Source organism: Vipera ursinii, assembly GCF_947247035.1.
Source record: "Vipera ursinii genome assembly, chromosome: 1".
Taxonomy (NCBI): domain Eukaryota; kingdom Metazoa; phylum Chordata; class Lepidosauria; order Squamata; family Viperidae; genus Vipera; species Vipera ursinii.
In genome coordinates, this window is record NC_139512.1 from 119,996,461 (window position 1) to 120,019,179 (window position 22,719).

Sequence of the window (22,719 nt, forward strand, 5' to 3'; positions counted from 1 at the left end):
CATCAATGCCATAATGTTGCATTCAAGGCATTTTCATTCTTGGGTTTTTTTTCTATTATGCAAATGTTTTTTTGTCTTGAGAACACCAACTTCTACTCATTCCCCTTAAAAAGAAACAAAGATAATAAAAAATTCATGTTTGGTTAGTGATTGTTGCTATGATATCCCTTAATTGCTTTTAATTAATTTGTTCCTGTTTCCTGCAAGCAGGGAATCTAATATTTTGGCTATTTCTACGTAAACCTGAATAATTTCTACAAATTATTTGTATTATATTTATGAGATTGCAAACAGTGATTCTGCAAGGATTCCACAAGGTAAAGAAATGTTTTGACTGCAGAGAGGAAACCAGTAATTATAATCTCCTCCTCTTGTCCCTAAAGGGAATAAGAACCAACTAAGGACAATCCAGAATGTCCATATCGCTCAAATGAGAATCAATTACTTTCTTTAAAAGGGGGAGAGAAAAATCAGGGAAAGCTACAAATTAGGAGACCTTTCAGGGAGGGATTAGGATGATTGCTCAGTAATTTATTGTGGATTATTATGGGCAGGGAGGAGGAAAGAGAAAAAAGAGTTTACCACCTTTTGATCAGAGGCAATATTAACAACTGTGTGGTAATCATCTTAATTCTGCATTCAGCAATGTGGAAGTCTTCCGTTGTGGAATCAAGTTGTCTGAGACTGCAAAGGTTGAACCTAAGAAGAGCTTCTCAGTAATAAATATACAGGATCCATGCTTAGTGTTCTGTCATCTTCATGAATCAAGTAATTAACAGGTAGATCAATCTTCTTGACATAAAATTTCCAGGAGAGTTTGTTTCTTTCCCCCCATCTTTTATTGTCATTGGTGGTGCCACCCAAATCTTTTGGGCTTCAGCTTTAGTAATTATTGACTAAACTGGTTGAAGCTTCTGGGAATTTTAATTCAATATATTTTAAGAATATTTTAGCAGACAAAAGCAGAAATTTCCCTGGCTCGCTCATGCAATAGATGCATCTTTTTCCTGAGTTTGTATGATACTCCCAATGGAAAGCTGCTTTTATGATAGACTGGAAATGGTATAACAGAATAACAGAGTTGAAAGAAACTTTGGAAGTCTTCTAGTCCAACCCCCTGCTGAGGCAGGCTATCCCTGTACCATTTCAGGCAAATGGCTGTCCAAACTCTTCTGAAAAGCCTCTACAAAACTGGATGCCGTATTCAAAGTGTGGTCTTACGGAAACATTATAAAGCGGTACTAACACTTCACATACGGTCACTTGATATGAGTGGGCTGTGTTAGGGTGCACCCATCTTCTAGAACAGCATCTTTCCAGAGGTTTGTATGGCCCCTAGTCTGGCCTCATACAAGCTGCCCTTAAAAAACTGGCTGTTCCCCCAACAAGTTGCCATGTTTGAAAAACACTGATTTTAAATGGATATACTCCCCACTACCACCAAGTCAGAACACTTTGGGGCTGCTTTGGGACAGCTAACTCACAAGGAGCCAGTGTTACATTTGTATTTGGCTGATTGCTTTGGACTCCTGAGTTGGAAATCTTTGAAAGTAAAGTACAGAGAGGCTAATTTCTCTTCCCTCAGATGTCTAATGGATTAAAAGTGATCCAGTTTCCATATGTAATTTGCTGGATTCATAAACATTCTTCTCCATAATTATATCTCCCCACTATATGTCCCTCTAAACTTCTAAAATTGAAAGCCAGACACATCTGGATAGATCCCAGTTTGGGGGGAAAATGGTTTAAATTTCACATTTGAGAGCCAGCACAACCTTTTCAATTAAAATCCAAACCAATTAGGAGTATTTATAATGAACAGAGTTATAATCCACTCTGTAGGAGATGACCAGGCCTGAGGGTGGGGTCAAACACATCATCAATTTGGAGTAGCTCAATTCCCATAAAGAGACTTGTCCGGCCCTCCTTGAAGTCCATTGACTCTTATTTAGTGCCAAATTGCCTTAACAGTTAATAGATCAGATTCTTATGTTTAGGGAGCATGTAATAAACCCAAAACACAGAACTAAGCTGTTGTTTCTGGTTACTTGCTCTGACACTGCAGTTCACTGGTGGTTAGGATCAAGTTCCTTTTGATGGGATGTGATTTGTATGCTATTAGGGAAGGGAAAATGACGTTTTGGCGTTTCGATTACTGTGTAATATGTCAAGTACCAAGCCAAGTTGTATTCTGTCTGATCTCTCTATTCATGATTGAGGCAATTTTTAGAAATCTGTTTACTAAAACTGATTAATATTGTTATCCAGGTTTAATAACAGGATAATGCCAGGAAGGCAAAACCTGAATAGTTCTTACTTATCCATCTTCTTAAGCTTGAAAGCAAAGTTGTTTTGGTTTCTGATTGCCAAGTGTGTGTTGACTCATCTTGTAATTCAATACCTTATTAGAAACTATAGATAGATACTGTGCTAATCATTCCTTTAAAATTACTTAAAACTCAAAAACTGAACTTAAGTTTCTAAGTATCTATCATTTTTAATATGCTACTTCATATGCTTCCATCCTGACATTCCATTCTCTGCATGTTTAATTCTCCCTTTGAATAAGGAGGGGTTTTTTAAGGGTTGTATGGAGCTGTTTCCAGTAACAAGAAAAAGAATATTTGGACTGATGATACATTTCTTAAATTAATAACAAGCAATTATTTGCTGTTTATTTCTATTATATTAGATTTTTTTAAAAAACATAGAAGGTAAACATTGAAAAAAATAGAAATGAACTTAAGAAAAAATAAGTGCAGTAGATGAGAGAAGAAAATGAGAAGAAATGTTTAAAGAAGCAACTTCTGATCTTCCCTACCACAGACCCTACTGATTGTTGTTCCTTCCCAATCAAGACTATATCATATAGTTCACTTCTTCCTCTATTCAACCCTTTTCAATCACCAAATTCTGAAATCATCATGTCAGTTTTTTCAAATTATTTTTAAAAATAATTTGAGCAAAAAGTCACTAAAGGATTATCAGTATTTTAAGAAAATGTTTATTGTTTCATCTCTGATCAATCTTTTTCCATTTCTGCTTATTCTGTCATCTTCACAGTCCAATCCTCCATAGTGGGTTATTATTATATTACTGTATTTTTCTACCTTTGCATATACAGTAGCTCCTCTGCAGTTACCATGTATAAAACCAATCTTTCATACGTCTTTTATAATTGGCTACTCATAAATCCTAATAGAAAAATAATCTGGTTTCATCAGAATGTTACTTAAATTCTTTGCCTCATCATATGTATTTGCTTATTTATTTATTAGTTTATAATATATAATACAAAAATATAAAAGAAAATAGTAGGAAAATAGGGGAAGAAAAACGAAAGGGAAAAGTGTGGGGCACTAAAAAGATTTTACCTTCCAACTCCCTTTGGTACAATAGAATAAGATAGTAACATCAACCCTCAGCTTTTTACTTTTACATAATAATATAAGCTAGCCATTTCTACAACAGAAAACCTATTAATCAGTAAAACCCCAAATCAACGTTTCATTTTTCCCCCATCTCAAACACAAAGTCCAGAAGCAGTTTCCAAGTAGAAACAAAATTGTATTTTTTTCTTTGATCAAAGCAGTCAATTTGGCCATCTCTACTAACTTCATCAACTTTTGCAACCATTCATCCATTGTAGGAATCAAAGTGTCTTTCAATTTTTGTGCGTAAAGTAATCTTGCTGCCGTCAACATTTATAACATCAAAGTTCCAAATTTTTTCCAAGTCTTTTTCCATTAAACGCAGAAGAAAAATTTCTGGTTTCATCTTTATATTCACTTTGAGAATCTTCTCTATTAAGATGTGAATTCTACTCAAATAGCCTCATCATACGTATTAGCAATCAATATTTTTCCAGTCTTTTGCAAGTCTGCCATGAATGGTAAAATATCCCTTCGTGCTTTTCATATTTCCAACAATGACCAGAATTATACGTTCTTTATACATCTTAGAATCTAAAAGTTACGTAATATCTCTGGTATCATATACCAGTGGAACATCATTTCATAGACATTTTCTCTTAAATTTTAAAACGCAATGTGAAATTCAGTCTTTTTAAACACACTTTTCTATCGATCCATCTGTATATTATAACCAATATTCTTAACCTGTTTCATCATTTATTCTTTAACTTGTTCTTTTTCTATTTTAAATCTCAAAAGACATTTATACGAATTAGTAATGGTTCCTTTTTTTAAAAAAGTCAGTTGTTTATTATACTAATAATATACATGACTAACTAGATGCGCCTCAACCCTATGTGGGTTGATAGATACATTGCCTTTGTATAGTATGGACAAGAAATCAAATGGATATAAAAAAACTAAATGTAAGAGAGCATATGTTGACATTTATTTATTCTGTCTCATTATTCCCCCATTAAAAATTATTTCCATCAAATGAGAGTGGCAGTCAATTTCTTCAGCTTGCTTTGTCTGTCAAGTTTCTGCAGTGTTTGGTGCTTAGTTTGCAGTAAACATTAAGGTGAATTTATATTCTTTTTCTGAATGATTGATGAGATTTTGCAGAAAGCATATTTTTGTCTATCCCTCAGTGAATGCCTTTCAGGTACTTCAATGTGAAGTGGATAGAACAGCTTGAAACTCACTCTTCTCACTGGGTAACTTCTCAAGGGTTTTTACAGTGGAATTGAAAAGTATTGTTGAGGCTCATATGTGTTCTGTGATCTTAATTAGTTCAAGTAAGGGTACAGTAACCTTTGCTAGCTTTCGTGGAATCACAACCTTCCTAGGGATTGTCAAAGGTAGATGGTGCTATGATCTATTTATGAGCAAGCCAGGACTTTCCAGGGTTTAAGAATTGCTTGCACTTTTTTTTACAATTTTTTTAATTATGTTCAATTTATTCAGAACTTATATCTTGGGTTCCTGTTTTGGGAGGGCCAATAGCTCCTTTGACATTTTAAAAAACATGTGGATACTCAGAGACCATGGCTGCACACGGATGGGCAGATTAGCTGCCATGGTGGGTATTTTAAAAAAATTAAACACTAGATTGGTGTGAGGACTCTTGAAGACATTGGGGAATTTTAGGTTTATTCTAGATTTTCTGTCTACTTCTATCACATTATTGCAGAAAGCTGCATCACTGAATTCTCTAAGCTACTAGTGGTGCCAAAAACAAGGCAAAAAAACATTCTTACTATTAATTTTAATGCTTAGAATTGGTACTTGTTTAACTTGCTTAATTGAATTCAGCCTTTACTGAGTATATGGCAGTCATCTGAGATAACCCCATTTCTAAATTACTATCCCATGTTTTAAGGAAAATCTCTCATCTTTGTTTTCCTTTCTATCTCTCTGTGTTGTTTTTTTCCTGCAGGCTGCTTATTTGACAGGAGGCTATGCTCTCAGCAGGAAGTCTGTGTGCAAGGTAAATTAATATAGCACAGGGGGTTTGTGGCTAGGAGACAATCAAAAGTGTTAAAATAGTGTGGGGGGAGGTAACTCCTGTTGCTGGGGAAAGATGTGAGCTGCCTTTCCTGAGCCTATGAATTCACGTTTTGTTCAGGGAGACAGGAAGTCAACAGTAGGTCTGGTCTCCCCCCTCATTGATTGAGACAACTTCTTTAAGTGTTGATGGATGCCTTTGATATTAAATCTGCCCTTGAGATTGCATCATATTATTATTATTATTATTATTATTATTATTATTATTATTATTATTATTATTATTATTATTATTATTATTGACCTACAAAGCCCTACATGGCATGGGTCCGGAATACCTTGGGGAGCACCTGCGGCCGGCGTCAACTTCCCTCCGCCCAGTACGCTCCCACAGAGAGGGCCTCCTCAGGGTGCCACCGGTCAAAGAATGTCGACTGGTGGCCCCCAGGGGGAGGGTGTTCTCTGTGGGCGCGCCAGATTTATGGAACCATCTTCCGGTCAAGCTCCGGATGGCGCCTGACCTCCGCTCCTTCCAGCGCGATCTCAAAACCTACCTTTTCGAACAAGCTGGCCTGGCCTGATGGGATGGGGTGGGGTTTTATTAATCTGTTTTAACCTATTTTTTAATGTGTTTTAACTTATTCATGGGCATTTTATTTAATCGTTTTTAATTTTTGTATCTTGTTTTTTAATATGTATTGCCCTGTTCACCGCCCTGAGTCCTTCGGGAGAAGGGCAGTATACAAATAAAATTAATAATAATAATAAATATTATTATTATTATTATTATTATTATTGATTTAATCTTCAGTTCGATTCACAGTCTGGGATTGGTAAAAACTTAACAGTTCAAGTCCTAATCAAGGACCTAAGAGCTGTTAAGGTAGCGTCTGAGTATATAGGCAGTTATTATTATTTTACATACATATTTGTATATTACAGCTATATAGAAATATCAGTCTCCCTGGGTAAATAAATGAAGAGGAGTCCAAGAGTACATGCTTAACTGTTGAAAACATAATGATTTTCCTTTTCCTGTTTCACAATGTACTGGGAGCGGGGAATCTGTGCGATCCCCACATTGCTAGGCTACTTATCACAGCATTCTTTTGAGTGACAATTCAATCTGAAGTCCTCCATTGTTAATTATTCACATTGTGCACCTTGACCTAAATGCTTGTCCCTATGAGTGCAAGAGGGCTTACTTCTGGAAAAGTCTGAAGCCTCGGGTCTTCAAAGCTTGAAGAAGTGTATAATTTGTTCAGACCCTTTTGGTTTTTAGTGGATCATCAGAGAAGATCCATATACAACCCACCATGCAAATTATATCTAGTATGCCTGGTATTATTGGGTGCTTCCTTTCTTCTTCTCCCCACTCTACCCCTGCCATTCCTGGTACATGTAGACAACTATCCTGTGAGTTTGTTATCTTTCCAGATGGTTTATTTGGCCAGTGCCAGGAAAGTTCATTGCGAGACCAGCCCTACTTTCAAGTCACTGCATCAGTGCTCCAGCGTTTGCAAGCTATTCTACGGCATCTTATGGCACAAGGTGAATATCAGCAGTTAGAGGAGAAGAGCTAAGGATAGGATAGGGAAGTGAGCTATCCCTGCAACAGGCAAGATTTTGAGTGCCTCCTTCCATCCTTAATACTAAAGTCAGAAACATTTTTTCTCTGTATCAGATTCATAACACAAGGTCCAGGAGGAATCTTCTGGCACCTTTCCAAAATTACAAATGTTATTAAAAGCATTAACTTTTATGAACTGCAATTTTCTACAGAGACATATTCAAACTATGCCTCTTACCAATTTTTGGAAATATCTCTTATATTAAACCTTGCATATGAATGTATGCCACTGATTAAAATGTTTACTCCAAGCTGCTAGAATCTACCCTAGCTAGAGTTCAGCTTTCTTCAGTGATTAGAGTAGGGTTAGACAATTTAGTTTCCCCCAGATGTTTTGAACTTTTAAACTCTTGGCCTGCATGGAGAACTGCAAGAGATAGGAAGTATAATGCAAAACATCTCAAGGTTATTGGACTGCTGGCTCCTGAATCAGAGGATATGTATCGTTTCAGCATTCGAGTCAATATTCCGTTTTTGTAGCCATGTACTAACTTATTTTAACTTTCTATTTTCCATATCAGGTTTATCATGGCAGGATGACTTTACACAGAATGTGATTGCCCAGGAGATGGAACACATCCCTAGGCTTTATCTTCCTTCTTCATGGAATTCTGCAGCCGAGGATAGGTAGGAAGAATAGTTTGAGATGTAGCTACCGCTATTTCTTAGCAAATATCTATGGTTTAGTTGTAGGTTGTACTCAACAATAAACTCTCTCCCTTACCTTCTTTAGTACAGCCACTTGCCTGTTCAGCAGAATGATGCGTAGAGTGTAAAGCACAACAATACACAAAGATAGTTTGAAAAACTGCTGCAGTGTATTAATTATCAAGCCAAGAATCAATCCAGATCTTTCCTTCACTAATTTGCCCTTCAGATACCTGGACTTCAAACCCTAGAATGCTCATCAATGGCTATCAGGTCTGGCTGGGGGATTCTGGGAGTTGAAGTCTGCACAGCTGAAGGCAACCAGTTTAGGATAAGCTGCTGTATACCTAATTGGGAGAAGGTTCCACTGAAGTCAGTAGAGTTTACTATTGAACGAAGGCAGGGTTATACTGGATTGTACTAATAAGACAACCAAGATGTGAATCAAATATCAACTGGAGGTAAGAGAGAGAGAATATAATATTTTTAAAAAATGGAACAAAGAAACAACATACCAAACCACAGTATAGAATGAACTAGGATTATAAAATGGAAGAACCCTCTTTATGCTCTTTCTAGTTATCCAAGAAGTGAATCACCTTATATATTATCAGGCCTTAGTGCACATTTTTTCCTTTTTATTTATTTATCAAATTTATATGCTGCTGCAGTCAAAGTCTCTTGTCAGATAATAAGGCATGAAAATACCATGAATGTAGAAGCTGAGACAGATAAACCCTAAACAAAATGCAGTGGTCCTCAACTTACAACCATTCGCTTGGTGACCATTTGAACTTACAGTGGCACTGCAAAAATTTGATTGATGACCGCTTTTCAGTTATGACCACTGCAGCATCTCTGTGGTCATGTGATCAGAATTCAGACACTGGGCCACTAGTATGTATTTATGAAGGTTGCAGTGTCCTGGGGTCATGTGATCACATTTTGCAACCATCTGACAAGCAGGAAGCCAGATTGACTTAACAAATGTTTTACTAATCCAACAATTGCAGTGATTAACTTAACAACTGTGGCAAGAAAGGTCATAAAATGGGGCAAAATTCACTTCATTGCTTAGCAACAGAAATTTTGGGCTCAGTTGTGGTTGTAAATTGGAGACTACCTGTATGTGGCATCAAGCTCTGTCTCCAGACTTTTCCAGAAGACACACAATGCAGAGGTGGGCGGATCTCCCATGGGAAGCCATGCTTTTTTGCTTTTGTTATAAATTGCCAAGATGAGGATTTGATTGAAAGAAAGGGAAGTTTCTACGCTGTTCCCTATTGTGATCCAGTTCCACACCTGCCAGAAAATAATCTTTTTGTCACAGCCGATGTTTGCAGTATGCACTGCTGGTGCCTGGATCACAATCTAATCAGTATTACAGTGAGGGAGATGCAAAGCTTTTCACAGCTCAAATTCCCACACTTGCATCAAAGATGTTTTGTTGGCTACTTAAAAAGCAGAACTAAATTGTGCCCTCTAGCTAGAAGGACTCCTCAGGCCCTATTATAACTATAATCATATGAAAGATACACTGGCAGAGTAGGGCTTTGGGTATGACCGTAAGTTACCATGCAGAAATTGCCCCTTGTTGAACTAGAAATAGGGAACTTTTGATCCCCAGTTTACCTCTAACCACAACAAACTGCTCAGAATCTTCCCAAATGGAGTGACATACAAGCCAGCTAATGGATGGGTAGGTGGGTGGACAGACATTTTACCCTGGAATGTCCCCTTTACAGGTTGCCAGCTCATCACCTAGTTCCCAGGAGACCCTCTTTGTCATCTCAGCCTTCCTCCCCTCAGGGAGCTCACCAGCCTCCTCTGCCCCCAGCACTCCTGCAGAAGTATCTGGAATTGCTTTTGGCCTCTCAGCCTGAGCTAAGTCACAAGAATGCGTTCCTGTCTTCTTATCCTCATTACCAGGTGTGTGTATTTCAATAAAGCTACTGAGCATCAAGGAGAATGGCCTCAGCCTGCTTACTGGCTGTGAAAGAATTGGATTCGATGCACTTGGAGAGCACAGAGTTAGGCAATGTTGCTATAGGACTTGCTTATTTCCCATTGCTTGGAAATCTGTGGCCCTCCAGATGTTATTGGACTATTATTCTCATAATCACAATAATTACATTATCAGGCTGGATGGGGTTGATAAGATTTGGAAATGAACAATATCTAGACAGTCATAGGTTCCCCACCCACTTTGTTTTCCTTTTAAAAATAGTTCCATTTAAATAATAGCTCTTTCCCAGAAGAACGCCGGAACAAAAGAGTCAAGTTACTGATTGGACCATTTCATGGTTCTTTATAGCAATACATGTAGCACTTGGACTTATATACTGCTTCACAGTGCTTTACAGCCCTGTCTAAGTGGTTAACAGAGGCAGCATACCGCTCCCCCAACAGTCTGGGTCCTCATTTTACCGACTTCAGAAGGATGGAAGGCCGAGTCAACCTTGAGCCGGTCAGGATTGAGGGAATCAAACTCCTGGCAATGTGAGCAGAGTTAGCCTATAATACTGCATTTCAACCACTGTGCCACCACGGCTCTTATGATTATCTCATCTTATCTGAGATCCCTCTTTGTAACAAGGAATTGATTATGGGGGCTATAAATGCAAGGCACTCTGTAACTAAGCTATGACACTCCAATAAATCAACTTCAGTTCCTAGGATTCTCAAGGTAAACTGAGAAAGATTGTTGTCTGAGAAAGGACCAGTGTCAGGTCCTATCCCTATTTGCATCTAACTAGGGCTGACAAGGAAGGCAGGAGAAGTGTGACAGCCTGGGCCACCCTGCAGCTGTAGGGGCTGCCCAGGGAAGGCTCTCCTGTTTTAACAGGCAGCCTCTGTGATCTCATAGATCATCTGTCTCAGTACCAGATTTTGACAGATGGCTAAAGTCTAGCTATCTGTCTTAATTCATTTACCCATCACAGCAGTGTTGAAAAAGGGGAGGGGAGCAAAACCAGAGCGTTTCTCAGATGGCTTTGCTTAACAATATCCTGCAAAGCTAAATCAGTATACCACCATCTCTAGAAGAAAACCAGAGTGGAGACTTTAGCGGAAGAATAGAGCAGCAGCGTTGTGCCAATATGGTGTGTTGGTGACTTCAGATTCAGCGAAGAAAACTTTAATTTGGCAGCATAGCTCCTGCTACCTCCAAGAAAATCTGGGGAAGCTTCATATCAGAAACCCGGAGAGCCCTTGCAAATCAAACAATGAGCTAGATTGTCTAGTATTGTGACTCAGTGTAAGGCAACTGGATTCATTTGTTTCTAAATCGCCTTTCTGTGTACTTCTACTTCAGTTCAGCTATCCAGATGGCACCTTCCAGGGCAGTTCTGGTGGTCACAACCCAAAGTCTCCCATTTTCTTAGACCAAGCTGCTCCTTCCAAGGTCTTCATGAGCGCCAGCACTGCTCCTTTCTATAGGGAACAGCAGGGGCTGGATGGAAGCCAACTTTTCCAAGACCTGGGGGCACTTTACTTAACCCAGGAACAGACAGGTAAATCCAGAAACAGGGCTGAGAACAAGCAAGATTCCAAGATAGATTATCCTCTTCAGGACAATGGTAACAACCTTGAAAACAGAGCAGAGTCTCAAGCACACTCAACAGAGCCAGGTGAGACTTTACTTATTTTTCATTGGCCCTCTAAGAATCATTTAGCTTATTCATCTTGGTTTGAAAGCCTTGATGATAACTCGGCTGCAGAAGCAACACCATCCCCTCCTTTCTGTCCACAGACAGACTCGTACAGAGGCTTACAGCAATATTTGCCAACTATGGGATTAAACCACAGGACATGATTCAGTTCCTTCAGAGTCCCAATAAACATGGTGAGTGGAGGAATGAAGACTTGGAACAGAAGAGGCAGCAGGAGGGATGGTTATAGCTGGAGGAGAGCGATTGAAGGAAAGCTTGTGTCTGGGTGTAAAACAGGAACTCTGTGGACTGAAGAGAGGAGATTCCGTGCTGTCCCTGTGCTAGCTCATGCAATCCAGGCTTAAATGTGTGCTGGCTTCACCCCAGAATCTGTTTTTCCTCTGTTGGTATTTTAGCTCTGGAGCCTATGACATGGCAATCAGAGAACATGCTTGATCCTCCGCAGAATGTCTTCCCTTAAGTGCAAGGGTAGGAAACTAGTAACTCTCTAATGGTGGACTGTGACTGCCATGACCATTGGCCAGGCTGGCTGGGGCTGATGGGACTTTGACAACATGAAGAAAGTTATAGATTGTTAACTTCTACTTCACTACTTTGAAAATCAACACATTAAACTTTAAGGTTTTTTTTCTCCCCCTCATCTTAGAAAATAAGCACTTTCCTTCTCTTAATTCTTTCCTTAGCTGGTAGGCTTGAACAAGAGGCTCTGGAGTCCAAGCGGGTAAGTTCACCAGTTTCTTGATATATATTGAAATCTTTGGGTTTCTACAATGTCTCGTCCCAAAACATTGAAATGTGCTTACCTCTTACTCATTGGAAGATACACTGTACTTGAACCAACCTCTGGATATGAGAAGTAGATTCCGCTAAGCTGCACTTGGTGGTTGTTGTTTTTTTTCTTCTGCCATAGCACACAACTGGGCTACTTGCATGTACGTGAGGCAGAGTCATTTTTGTTTTTGTGAGTTGGGGGAGGAGTTGTTAGTCTCCAAAGGCCACAGGAAACGTGGAGGGTGATGGAAGTTGTTTCTGAACATAGCCAGAGTGGGGGGGCTTGCCCAGTTTAGTAGGGGGGGTGGAGCGAGTTCAAAGAGCTCACTTCATATTTTTGATCTAAATCCCCGATTCATTCTCTCCCCCTGAAATAAGACCAAACAATTTGGCCCTGTCCACTTGGGGCAGGGACTTTGGAGATTTTCTGGGGCCACGTTTAGACTATAATTTGCCCGTACCATCAGAGAACAACCATCCCCAGCCAATTCTTACATAGGTGGCTCCTGCGAAGAGGAAGAAAAGAGATCATTACACATTCAATCTTTAGGATGGAACCAGCAGCCTGAGGCAGAATTTGAGAAGGGAATTTACAAGGCTGCCTATAGTAATAAGCAGGAGTTATCAAGATAGCTGTGGGTTGTTGGTTGAAGTGTTGAGCACTGATGGGTGACCTTTCCATCTTTATTCAGGTGACAGAAGCAGAAATGCAACACAGGGAGGAGCCAGAGCCAGTCCCTTCTCAAGAAGACTCTGTCAGTGTCATTCCCACAGAGGGGCAAATTCAAGCACACAGGGAGACTCTTGGCTCAGCTGGGGCCTCCATGTCAATGACAACATCTCCCCCAGACTCACAGAGGCCCTTAAGCCCCGGGGAAGGTGATACCAGCAGTCCTGAGGAGCAGGGGGTGATGGTGAAGAAGAGTCGCGTGGCAGTAGGTGTGCTCAATAAGGATGGGGAGCAGCCGGAGACACCATTGGCGGCAGAGGAATATGGCTACGTTGTCACTGACCAGAAGTGAGAGAAAGGAAGTGTCTGGGGAAATGAGGGAGGGGCAAAATAAATGGGCGGATCCAGAGAGCCAAGTTGTATCGATGATCCTTAACTTATGACCTATCACTTAGCGACCATTCAAAATTACAAAAGATTCCCCAGGTCTGAAATTCCAATGATTGTATCCTCCTCCCCCCCTCCCATGATCACGTGTCTGTATTTTGGGCTCTCGGCATCTGGCCTGCATTCACAGCTGTTTGCAGCATCCTGCAGTCGTGACCATATTTTATTGCACTTTTTGCTGCAAACTTAGCATTTACTTGTGGTTTTTCAGAACAATTGTTGCAAAACAGGTCGTAAAATCAGACTGGTGATGTGAATGACCCGCTTTACAACTCCATTATGGCCATAAGTCAAGGACTACCTGTAAGGCTTGGTTTATTCAAGGTGTGGATGCACTTGACTAATACATGCGTGAGATGGATTTGGATCAGACAAGTGCATCTTACATCACCCCAAAGCCATGCTAGGCTAGGCTATGCCAGGCTGGCTGCTAGTGCAGGCTGTCTGGGGCTAATTAAAAATGAATCTATCTGGAGTGAACAAGGTTGGGGCAACCTGAGCCATACATTGATAAGTTCCAGCAGATAATAGGGTGATACTTATAATAATTACCCTCATTTGCATCTGCGCAGTGGTTGGATACATGTATGTCCAGCCATACTATGGTTGATTTATTTTTCACTTGGTGTGACATGGAAAAGAGAATCAATGAATAAATTATGGTTTGTTATAAAGCAGTCTGCTGCAGTAGCAAAGTCAGGGTGCATATTGGGTTTTTAATTGCAATTGTGGATTAATATAACCTATAACTTGGGAGCACGGGATTTGTTGGGTTTTCTGGCTTGTTCTTGGCTGGCATTTTAGTTCCACTCAAACCTTTACCCAATTCAAAAAGATCTCCAAAGAAGACAGATTGAAAAAGAAGAGACAGCAAATGTAGGATGAGCATGTCTTGATTAATTAAAATTACTAAAAAAACTTACTCTGATCATTTGTAGCTTGTCCAGCAAATCATGGTTAAAATCAAGTATGGTTCAGTGTGATAACTGCAGTTATTGTGATGCTGAATACATATAATTAACATAGGTGGGACAATTCAAGCAAATTAGAGGAGTGGTATAAGGTGGAATAAGGGGAGGGCGGGTGTGTTGGAAGTCAAGATGTCAGCCCCAGTAGATAGGACAGACTACAAAATCAAATCCATACGATGGATAAGTCTACTTTGACTGAGATGGGCTATGATAACAGACCCTTGCAAATCTGATTGTATTGTACCTTCTCCCCTTCAGTAAATTAGGGAGGTCTTTGTCTGAGTCACTTCCAAATGTTGTCTCATTTTTCTGGACTTAAAATAGTGTTTCTGCCCCCTTTGTCGCAGTAACAATTCCTGCAAGATTATCTTCTTTACTCTCTACACACTGGGACATCCTGTGATAAAACTGAAGGTTGTAGAGGTTAATGAGTGACCCTATTATGTTTGATTCACTTATCACAAACTATACAGATTTTTCTTTTGTTTATTGTGGTATTTGGATAAGTCAGATATGAACCCCAACAAATGGCTGATATGGTTGAGGTACTTTTACCAGCAGAAGATCTTTGACTATGTCAGGTATGTGCCAGGTGATGATTAATATCCAAGATGGAACACCCACAGCAAGGATTCCCAACCACGGTAACTTTAAGATGTGTGGACTTTACTTCCTGCATTCTCAGCTGGTATCCAGCTGGGGAATTTTGGGAGCTGAAGTTCACACATCTTAAAATTAATTACCTAAAGGTATTATTTATCTGCTGTTTATTAACCCACTCCTCTATATGCTTTTCCATTAAGTCTTGACATACTGCATTTTTACCACCTGCAGGCCATTAAGCCTGGCTGATGGCATTCATCTCCTTGAGACCCTGGCTGAACGTGTTCACTTATCGACTGCCAGCTTCATCAATATTAGGTAAGTGATATAGCTTAGTTGAGGTCTAGAGGTCCAGGAGAATCTGAAGTGTGCTGTTATTTGCAGTGGTTCTGGAAAGGGAGGAATCTAAGGAGAAACAATCAAAGGAAGTACCACTGACATAGTTAGCCAGAGTGTGATGCAGTTCTCATAATGAACAGTTTACAAGGACTTCCTTGTACTCTTGAGGTAACTTTCCCCAATTTAATGCTCTTCAATACATTAGGACTGTAACTTTCAGAATCTGTAGCCAATTGGCTATCCCAACATACTTGTAGGGCGCCATATTGCTTTGGAATGAATTATATCTCCTATCCTATATCTCCTATCCTATTGAGTTCTCATTATTGGGTGGCTAACACAAAGTCTTTTCTTTGTTACATCTCAACAGGACTCCTTATTTTCTTAAATGATGAACCCTTGTGCATATGAGCAGGGACCTTTTTTTAGCAACTATGTATTTGCTCTGGATTTTAAACTACCATACTTTGGGCTTTAAAGCACAACTTGAGGTCTTTCATATTTAGTAAAAACTGTAAACCTCTGAGTTTCATTTATTTATCTAAGAAAATGTTTATGGCCTCCCAATTCACTCTTGGTGACTCCAGGCAGCTTATTAGGATAAAACCCAAAGCAAAAATAATACAAAAGCTCCCCAATAACAACACCCCCCATCCCCCTGGCAACAGCAATCATATGAACCACTTGGTGGGCTCCATGTCATTCTGGGGTCCCATGGTTCATTATCAGAACCATGACTGAAGAGAAAACTAAGATAACCTTACATAAAGGGCATTGTAAAGAATTGTGATGGGTAGCTATAACAGAGACATCCTACAGGAATGGTCAACGAAAGCACACTTGTTGACTGAATGATGTGGTTAGTGAAAGCAGAAATCCTAAATTCAAATCTCTCCTTATGTAGTGTGTTGGGTCCAGCTCTCACATTCCGCATCCGTCAAAACCACCAAAATTTGTCTCTGAATGATGTCGCCAATAGGGCAGGTAAGTTGAGAGCAAATCAGTAGTCCCAATTATACCAATTCTGTGTCCTAGCCTTAACAGGACACTAAAATATCCAGTTTAATAAGTGCAGAATACCTTCTATGCTAAAGTTGGTATTGGCATACTTTTTTGGAACGTGGAGCCATACCATTATTATTTCTATTACTTTTATTGTCCGTATTACTGTAAACATCATTTTAGAATGTTCTCTCCTTCACGGAAGGTATGTTCAGCCTATCAGAAGATTTGCTTGGCTCTTTTACTTTATTTTGCTTGTTACGGTGATCGTTTTTTTTCCTTTTTTTCAGTAAAAATCAATTTGGTTTGGAAAGATGATTTTGGGGTCCATTGTTGGGGGCAATTAAGCTGACTTTGTAATAATGCCTCTTGGGGGTGTGTGTGAAAGCCCTAATAAGCAGGCATATATACATAGAATGAAGGCTACTGCTAAGCTTGTAAGCCGCCCTGAGTCTTCGGAGAAGGGCGGGATATAAATGGAATTAAAATAAAAATAAAAATAAAAAATAAAAGAGGGAGCAAAGGACTTCCCTCTATCATAGTATTATCCTTTCTTCTCGTGTAATAACCCCACCATGCCAAACAGAGACAGACCAACCCTGAAGTAATGCTCCCCTATCTTCCATTCACTCAGTTCCTCCCAGTTTCTGTTCTTCACTCATTTGCTGCTTTGCAGGTGCCCAAGTTCAGTCCTCTAGTATGGCTTGTTCATTTCTATCTTTCCTCTAGCCCTGGTGAAGTCAGAGCTGGAATCGGAGGTTGGAGTAAAGATCCTACAGATGGGTGTAGGACAGGTAAGACTTGCCTCTGATTGACCTCGTGGCATTTTAAAGCTTGGGCAGTGTTTGGCCAAGAGAGAGTTCTGAGAATTCTGACTCATAAGCCAAGGCCTCAAATTGCCCGTTTGGAAATTTTGCTTTTGCGCTAAAGAAGACTCGGGAGCAGGAGAAGAGATGGATCTAAAAAATTTAACCAGCTCTTAGAAGAAGAAAGGCGTTGGCTGCAAAATACGGAAAGAATAGAATGAAAATTCAGCAAAGGTTCCAGGTTTTAGTAAAGGGGTGGGACAAAGCCTGAGGAGATGTCAGAAGACAGCAATGGGCAATAGCAATTTTGATAAGGCTCCATAATGCCAGGATGATGGAATGGCGATTAATAGCAAAGCATGTAGTTTAAACCAGTGATGGCTGTGACTGTTCAAATATGGTGGAACTACTGCTGCCTCTCCCATTTTGCCATTGGCCATGCTGTGGCAGAGGCTGCTGGGAACTAGATTCCAGTGACACTTGAAAAGCTACCATCTCCCATCTTGGGCTAGACTCTGTGCTCCATCTGCCTTTGGTGCAGGTGGTTCTTTATCCTAAGCTCACCTGTTCTGTGCCTGTCTTTCCACAGCGTAACGAGGCTGCAACGTACCCCCATCCTGCCCATTTCGGCAATACCTTCCACTCGGTGCTGCTCACCTTTGTGTTACTGGCCTGTGTGGCGGGCATTGTCATTGCTGCTGCTGTGGTCTTTTGTCTGCGCCAGCATGCCAAGCAGCGGGAGAAAGAGCGGTTGGCAGGGCTGGGGCCAGAGGGAGCGACTGACAGCACCTATGAATACCAGGTACCAGTGGGATTGATGGCAGGGAGGAACTTTGACATCACTGAGTCTGTCAAGATCACTCTACATGTAGCGCCATGGTTTATCAGAAAATCATAGGCTGGGATGCCCGGCATTCTCCATTTAGTTACTGAAGCCATTTTTGGAGTTCCTCAAAATTGACTGAGATTGCACAAGAGCCCCAAACAAGCCCTAACTAGCCTAGCATGTTATGCAGCGATATCCATTAAGGCTTTAACTGGTGTGATTAAGAGTGTTGGGTAAACGCGTTCCTAAAACTGGCCTCTCATTCAGTGCCAGAATACAAGTGCAAGGACAGATGGCCGCTAGGCATGGCTCCTAGCTCCTTGGGAGGATTCGACTGAGGTGAACTCAGTTATGCCTTTATTTTCCTACTGCTTTTGCATCTCTGAGTGGAAGAATTAAGGATCTTTGGATGATTGGAATGCTTTTTGCCTCTGTCCAACTCTCTGCTTTTCCTATCTTTTGTCTGGTCTCAGTGACCAGTGTGCATGGGTGTTGTAGCTGGGTCATCTTTCTACAGGAGCTCTGCCGACAGCACATGGCTGCCAAGTCGCTCTTTGGCCGTGCAGAAACCCCTCCGCCCCCTGCTCCTGCCGAAAACTCTCGTGTCAGCAGTGTCTCATCACAGTTCAGCGATGCACCCCAGGCCAGTCCCAGCTCCCACAGCAGCACGCCATCTTGGTGTGAAGAGCCTGTGCAGTCCAACATGGATATCTCCACTGGACACATGATTCTGGTGAGGAACACCCACACCCTACACATTTGTGTTGTTGGGACAGCTTGACGGAGGTTTGCAAGCTTGCCAGATGGAGCTTTACAGAAGACATAGATGCTTGGTGTCATTTTTGAAGTGAAACACCAACCTAAGTGGCCCCACTTAGTCAACCGGGGCCGATCCCAAAAGCTAAGCAAGATTGGATCTGAGGATAGATTTGATTGGAGACCAAGAGGAAATTCCAGATTGAGAAGACAATGGCCAGTGCAAAGTAGTTCCATACTGCTCCCTGATGATTGCATGGTTGTATACACGAGATCATCAGGAATTAGGTATGACTTTTAGGAGGCTGTACTTTTTTCCTTTTTTAATGAAATTAAAACGTAAGTAAACTCATAGTAAACTCAACATGGCAGGCTGGGGAATTCTGGGAGTTGAAGCCCACACTTCTTAAAGATGCTGAGGTTAAGAAACAGTGACCTAGATTTCGACAGCAGTGTGACAGTCATTAGATGTAGTGAGATTGTCGATTCTGGGAATTCAGTCCCCAAACTTCTTGAAGGTATCAAGTCAGAGAACGCTTTCAATAGATCTCAGTAATCTCTTTGGGGGGTGGGGAGGGAGATGGAGAGGTATATGTTTAAGTCCAGGATATGACAACTGTTCTGTTGCCACCACAGGCATATATGGAGGACCATCTACGTAATCGTGATAGGTTGGCTAAAGAGTGGCAAGCACTGTGTGCATACCAAGCAGAACCAAACACTTGTGATGCTGCCCAGCGTGAAGCCAATGTCAAGAAGAACCGCAATCCAGATTATGTGCCCTGTGAGTCCATACAAGCACTGCCTATGGGCACTAGAGAACGTGATTGTCCCATTTTATTCCTGTTCCTTGCTGCCTTAGCAGAAGGTTTGGAGTGTGGCCAGAGCATGTTTCTACGGTGATGGCTACAGGCCCACACTTAACTGGGCACCGGGGAGGGGAGTGCAGCAAGACTGCGGTATATGGGACAACAGTACAAAATGGGCAGTACATAAAGTGAGTAGAGCCACACCAAAGGGCAGATAGAGCCATGTTTTCTTATTTTCTCTGACTTGGGGTGGATTGTTTTTTTCCTTAAATACATTCAACCTATTTAAAGGATAATGCTCTTTTCACAAGCTTCCAATCTGCAAATAGAGGGAAGCTGGAGTCACATTACTGCTTTTTTTTTTTTTTTAGCAATCACAACCCTGAAATTCAAACTCATTTTGGAAAGAATTTGTAGTCACATGCAATTCTGGGGCTGTGAATTCCTTAACACTGGTCCAGAGATTCATCTCTGGGACCAACAATTCAGCGTTGGGGAGATGATACTGCTGCTTCACAAGAATTCCAGCCTCCTGCTACTCCGGCATCTCTAGACTAGACCATCGGCTCCTTGTTTTTTCTGTTGTTCCTAGATGATCACGCACGCATCAAGTTGAAAGTGGAAAGCAACCCATCGCGGAGTGACTTCATTAATGCCAGCCCCATTGTGAGTGACAGACACCCACGTTCCTCTCCTTGCTATTACACTCCGTATCCCACCAAATGCTGCCTCACTGGCTCATTTTTTAAGAGGCTGCCTCTGCCACTTTTCCTGCCAAGTCTAGTAGCAGCCATTGCTCAGCTAGAAAGGACACTCCCAAAGCCCCCTCAGCCCTGCCACTTTGGATTAAACATGCCACACTCATCATTTTTTTGAAGGTGTAATGCCATCTGTTCTTTTCAGAGTTCTTCAGCCAACAGTTCTACCTTCTGTTCCCGGGACGTATTTGTCAGCGGTGCCTCACAATTGTCTCTCACCTGCCTTTTAGAAGTAGATAGACTTCCTCACTTCCTGGTGTGAAGTCTTGCGGGTCCCAATTGGACAACTGATCCATTAAACTAGTCTCTCCTTTTTTTCAGTCTGTCTGCATATTTTCTCACCTTAGAGAGATATTCTGTGTCTTTCTTACTACCTTCCATCAAGGATATAATATTTAAACGGTGTCTCTCCACAGTGTTCTGTGTTCTGTTAAGGGTAATAGGTGGGTGCCTCAGGACAGCATTTATTTCTCTGGCTCAGATGTTTTCCTCTCTTTCCCCTTCTCTTCCCCAACCTGGCCACGATTATTTATTCTTCAGTCTAATTCATCCAGGTTCATCTTGATCACCTAGTTTGCTGCTTGTGGATAATTTAACCATAGGCAATACCATTTCATAGTAATACCTTGCACTTCTAATAACACACAGTCAAGTTTCGTTGCTTTATCCAGAATGAACTTGATAAGCAAAGTCAAATAACTGTATTCAGGTGTTGTGCCTCAACTTCCATAGGTCTCAAGAGATTATTGGGTGTGTGCCCAAACATCTGGAGGGTGGTAGTAGATCTTTAATGTAGATTCATCTACAGCTCATTCTCTTGAGCTCACTTTATCAAGTCTAATTCTCTTCTGTCCCTTCATTTTTAGAATTCCCAGCTAGCATAGAAGAACTAGGAACTGTAGTCCATACTCCGTCAGAGAGCATTAGGGTGAGGAAAGTTATTTTACTTCATACTCTGTTTCTTTGCAGATTGACCATGATCCACGGATGCCAGCATACATTGCAACACAAGGTCCATTATCCCACACCATTGCTGATTTTTGGCAGGTAAGACAGCCATGGAGATGTTTATTCTAAAGGGATAACTTTCTTGTGCTGCCTGATAGAGCATTTGGACTGATAGTCCCAAAGATGCTTTTTTCAAAAGGTAACTGGACTTCATTTTTCCTTGAAGACGTTTCGCTTCTCATCCAAGAAGATTCCTCAGTTCTGAACTCCGGAACTGAAGAAGCTTCTTGGATGAGAAGCAAAACGTCTTCAGGGAAAAACAAAATCCAGTTGCCTTTTGAAAAAAAGCACTTTCAGGACAACCATGACCTGGATGACTCAGAATCTCCATAGACATTTGGACTGATATTTCTCTGGCGCAGGGGGTTCTGTTATTCCTGGCATTATATTCAAAGCCTTTAGAAGAGAGGCGGACAGACGATAAAGAGCATGGAGTCCATCTTCCCATTCTGAAACAAAGGCAGGTTTCTGCTCCATAGCAACAAAATGAAATACTATGGCTAGATCATCTCCAGTGGCAAGCTCCTGGAGGCATGAATGTATGCATGTACAGTTTTATTTGAATTATGTTATGAATCGAATTGAATTGATTAAATTTATATGCCGCCCTTCTCCCTAATGACTCAGGGCGGCTCACAACAATAAAAAGTTAAAAACATAAAATACAAAATTTTAAAAAGAATTAAACAATGAAGTAAATACATAACAATAGACCCAATAAAACCAAATTTAAAACTACAGTCAGTCCAGGCCCGATTGTTGGAACATCCATGTCTTCAGGTCACGGCAGAAGGACCGAAGGTCAGGGGCCATCCTCAGCTCCGGGGGCAGTTCATTCCAGAGGGTCTGTGTGCCCACAGAGAAGGCTCTCCCCCTGGGGGTCACCAGCCGCCATTGCTTAGCTGACGGCACCCTGAGGAGGCCGACTCTGTGGGAGCGAACCGGGCGATGGGAGGTTGATAATGGCAGCAGGTGGTCTCGCAAGTACCCCGGGCCTAAGCTATGTAGAGAACGAGTAAGAAGTAAGGCATCAGAAAGATAAGATTGTCACACTTGATTCTGAGAAGCTGCTGGGTTCCTCTCTTCCCATTTAGCATTTATTAGACATACTCAATACGTTTCCAAGCTGACTTTGCAGCCCAAGGAAATTTAAATCTCTGTGTTTGCTTTGTTTTAATTGGAGGCAGAGGCATTCCACGGACTACACTCTCTTCCCATGTGCCTCTTTTTCATAAGGGGGGGATGGCATTTGCACTTCTTTCAATGTGGAGAAGTTGGACTGTACAGTATTATAATTGCTCAATCTCCTGCCTATTCTGTCTATGTAGATGGTGTGGGAGAATGGTTGCACAGTCATTGTCATGCTCACCCCCCTCGTGGAGGATGGCGTCAAGCAATGTGACCGCTATTGGCCCGATGAGGGATCCTCGCTTTACCACATCTATGAGGTAAGGCTGCCCAATTATGTCTTTGCAATGATCAGCAAAGAGTGGCAAGAGTTCCTCCTCTTTCACGGTGGGGAAGTCACTGAGAATGAGGTGATATCTGAGGTAGCAATGATGTCCTTTCCGATGCATCTCCCAG

General features: G+C 41.1%; 1 protein-coding gene across 3 annotated transcripts in view; it reads left to right on the forward strand.

Moving 5' to 3' along the window:
• The window catches only part of PTPRN (protein tyrosine phosphatase receptor type N), a 45,736-nt gene that overhangs the window by 11,586 nt on the left and 11,431 nt on the right, over positions 1-22,719 (forward strand). For 2 of the 3 annotated variants that reach the window (XM_083352453.1, XM_083352454.1), the window contains exons 2-18: positions 5,353-5,403; positions 6,858-6,971; positions 7,572-7,677; positions 9,444-9,627; positions 11,012-11,327; positions 11,450-11,542; positions 12,053-12,090; positions 12,833-13,158; positions 15,063-15,149; positions 16,075-16,154; positions 16,902-16,966; positions 17,568-17,780; positions 18,322-18,537; positions 19,197-19,344; positions 19,962-20,035; positions 21,097-21,174; positions 22,464-22,583. In XM_083352453.1, the coding sequence (XP_083208579.1) occupies positions 5,353-5,403; positions 6,858-6,971; positions 7,572-7,677; positions 9,444-9,627; positions 11,012-11,327; positions 11,450-11,542; positions 12,053-12,090; positions 12,833-13,158; positions 15,063-15,149; positions 16,075-16,154; positions 16,902-16,966; positions 17,568-17,780; positions 18,322-18,537; positions 19,197-19,344; positions 19,962-20,035; positions 21,097-21,174; positions 22,464-22,583 (2,309 nt within the window). The remainder of the gene's footprint in view (positions 1-5,352; positions 5,404-6,857; positions 6,972-7,571; positions 7,678-9,443; positions 9,628-11,011; positions 11,328-11,449; positions 11,543-12,052; positions 12,091-12,832; positions 13,159-15,062; positions 15,150-16,074; positions 16,155-16,901; positions 16,967-17,567; positions 17,781-18,321; positions 18,538-19,196; positions 19,345-19,961; positions 20,036-21,096; positions 21,175-22,463; positions 22,584-22,719) is intronic. The other variant, XM_083352455.1, reaches the window with a different exon arrangement.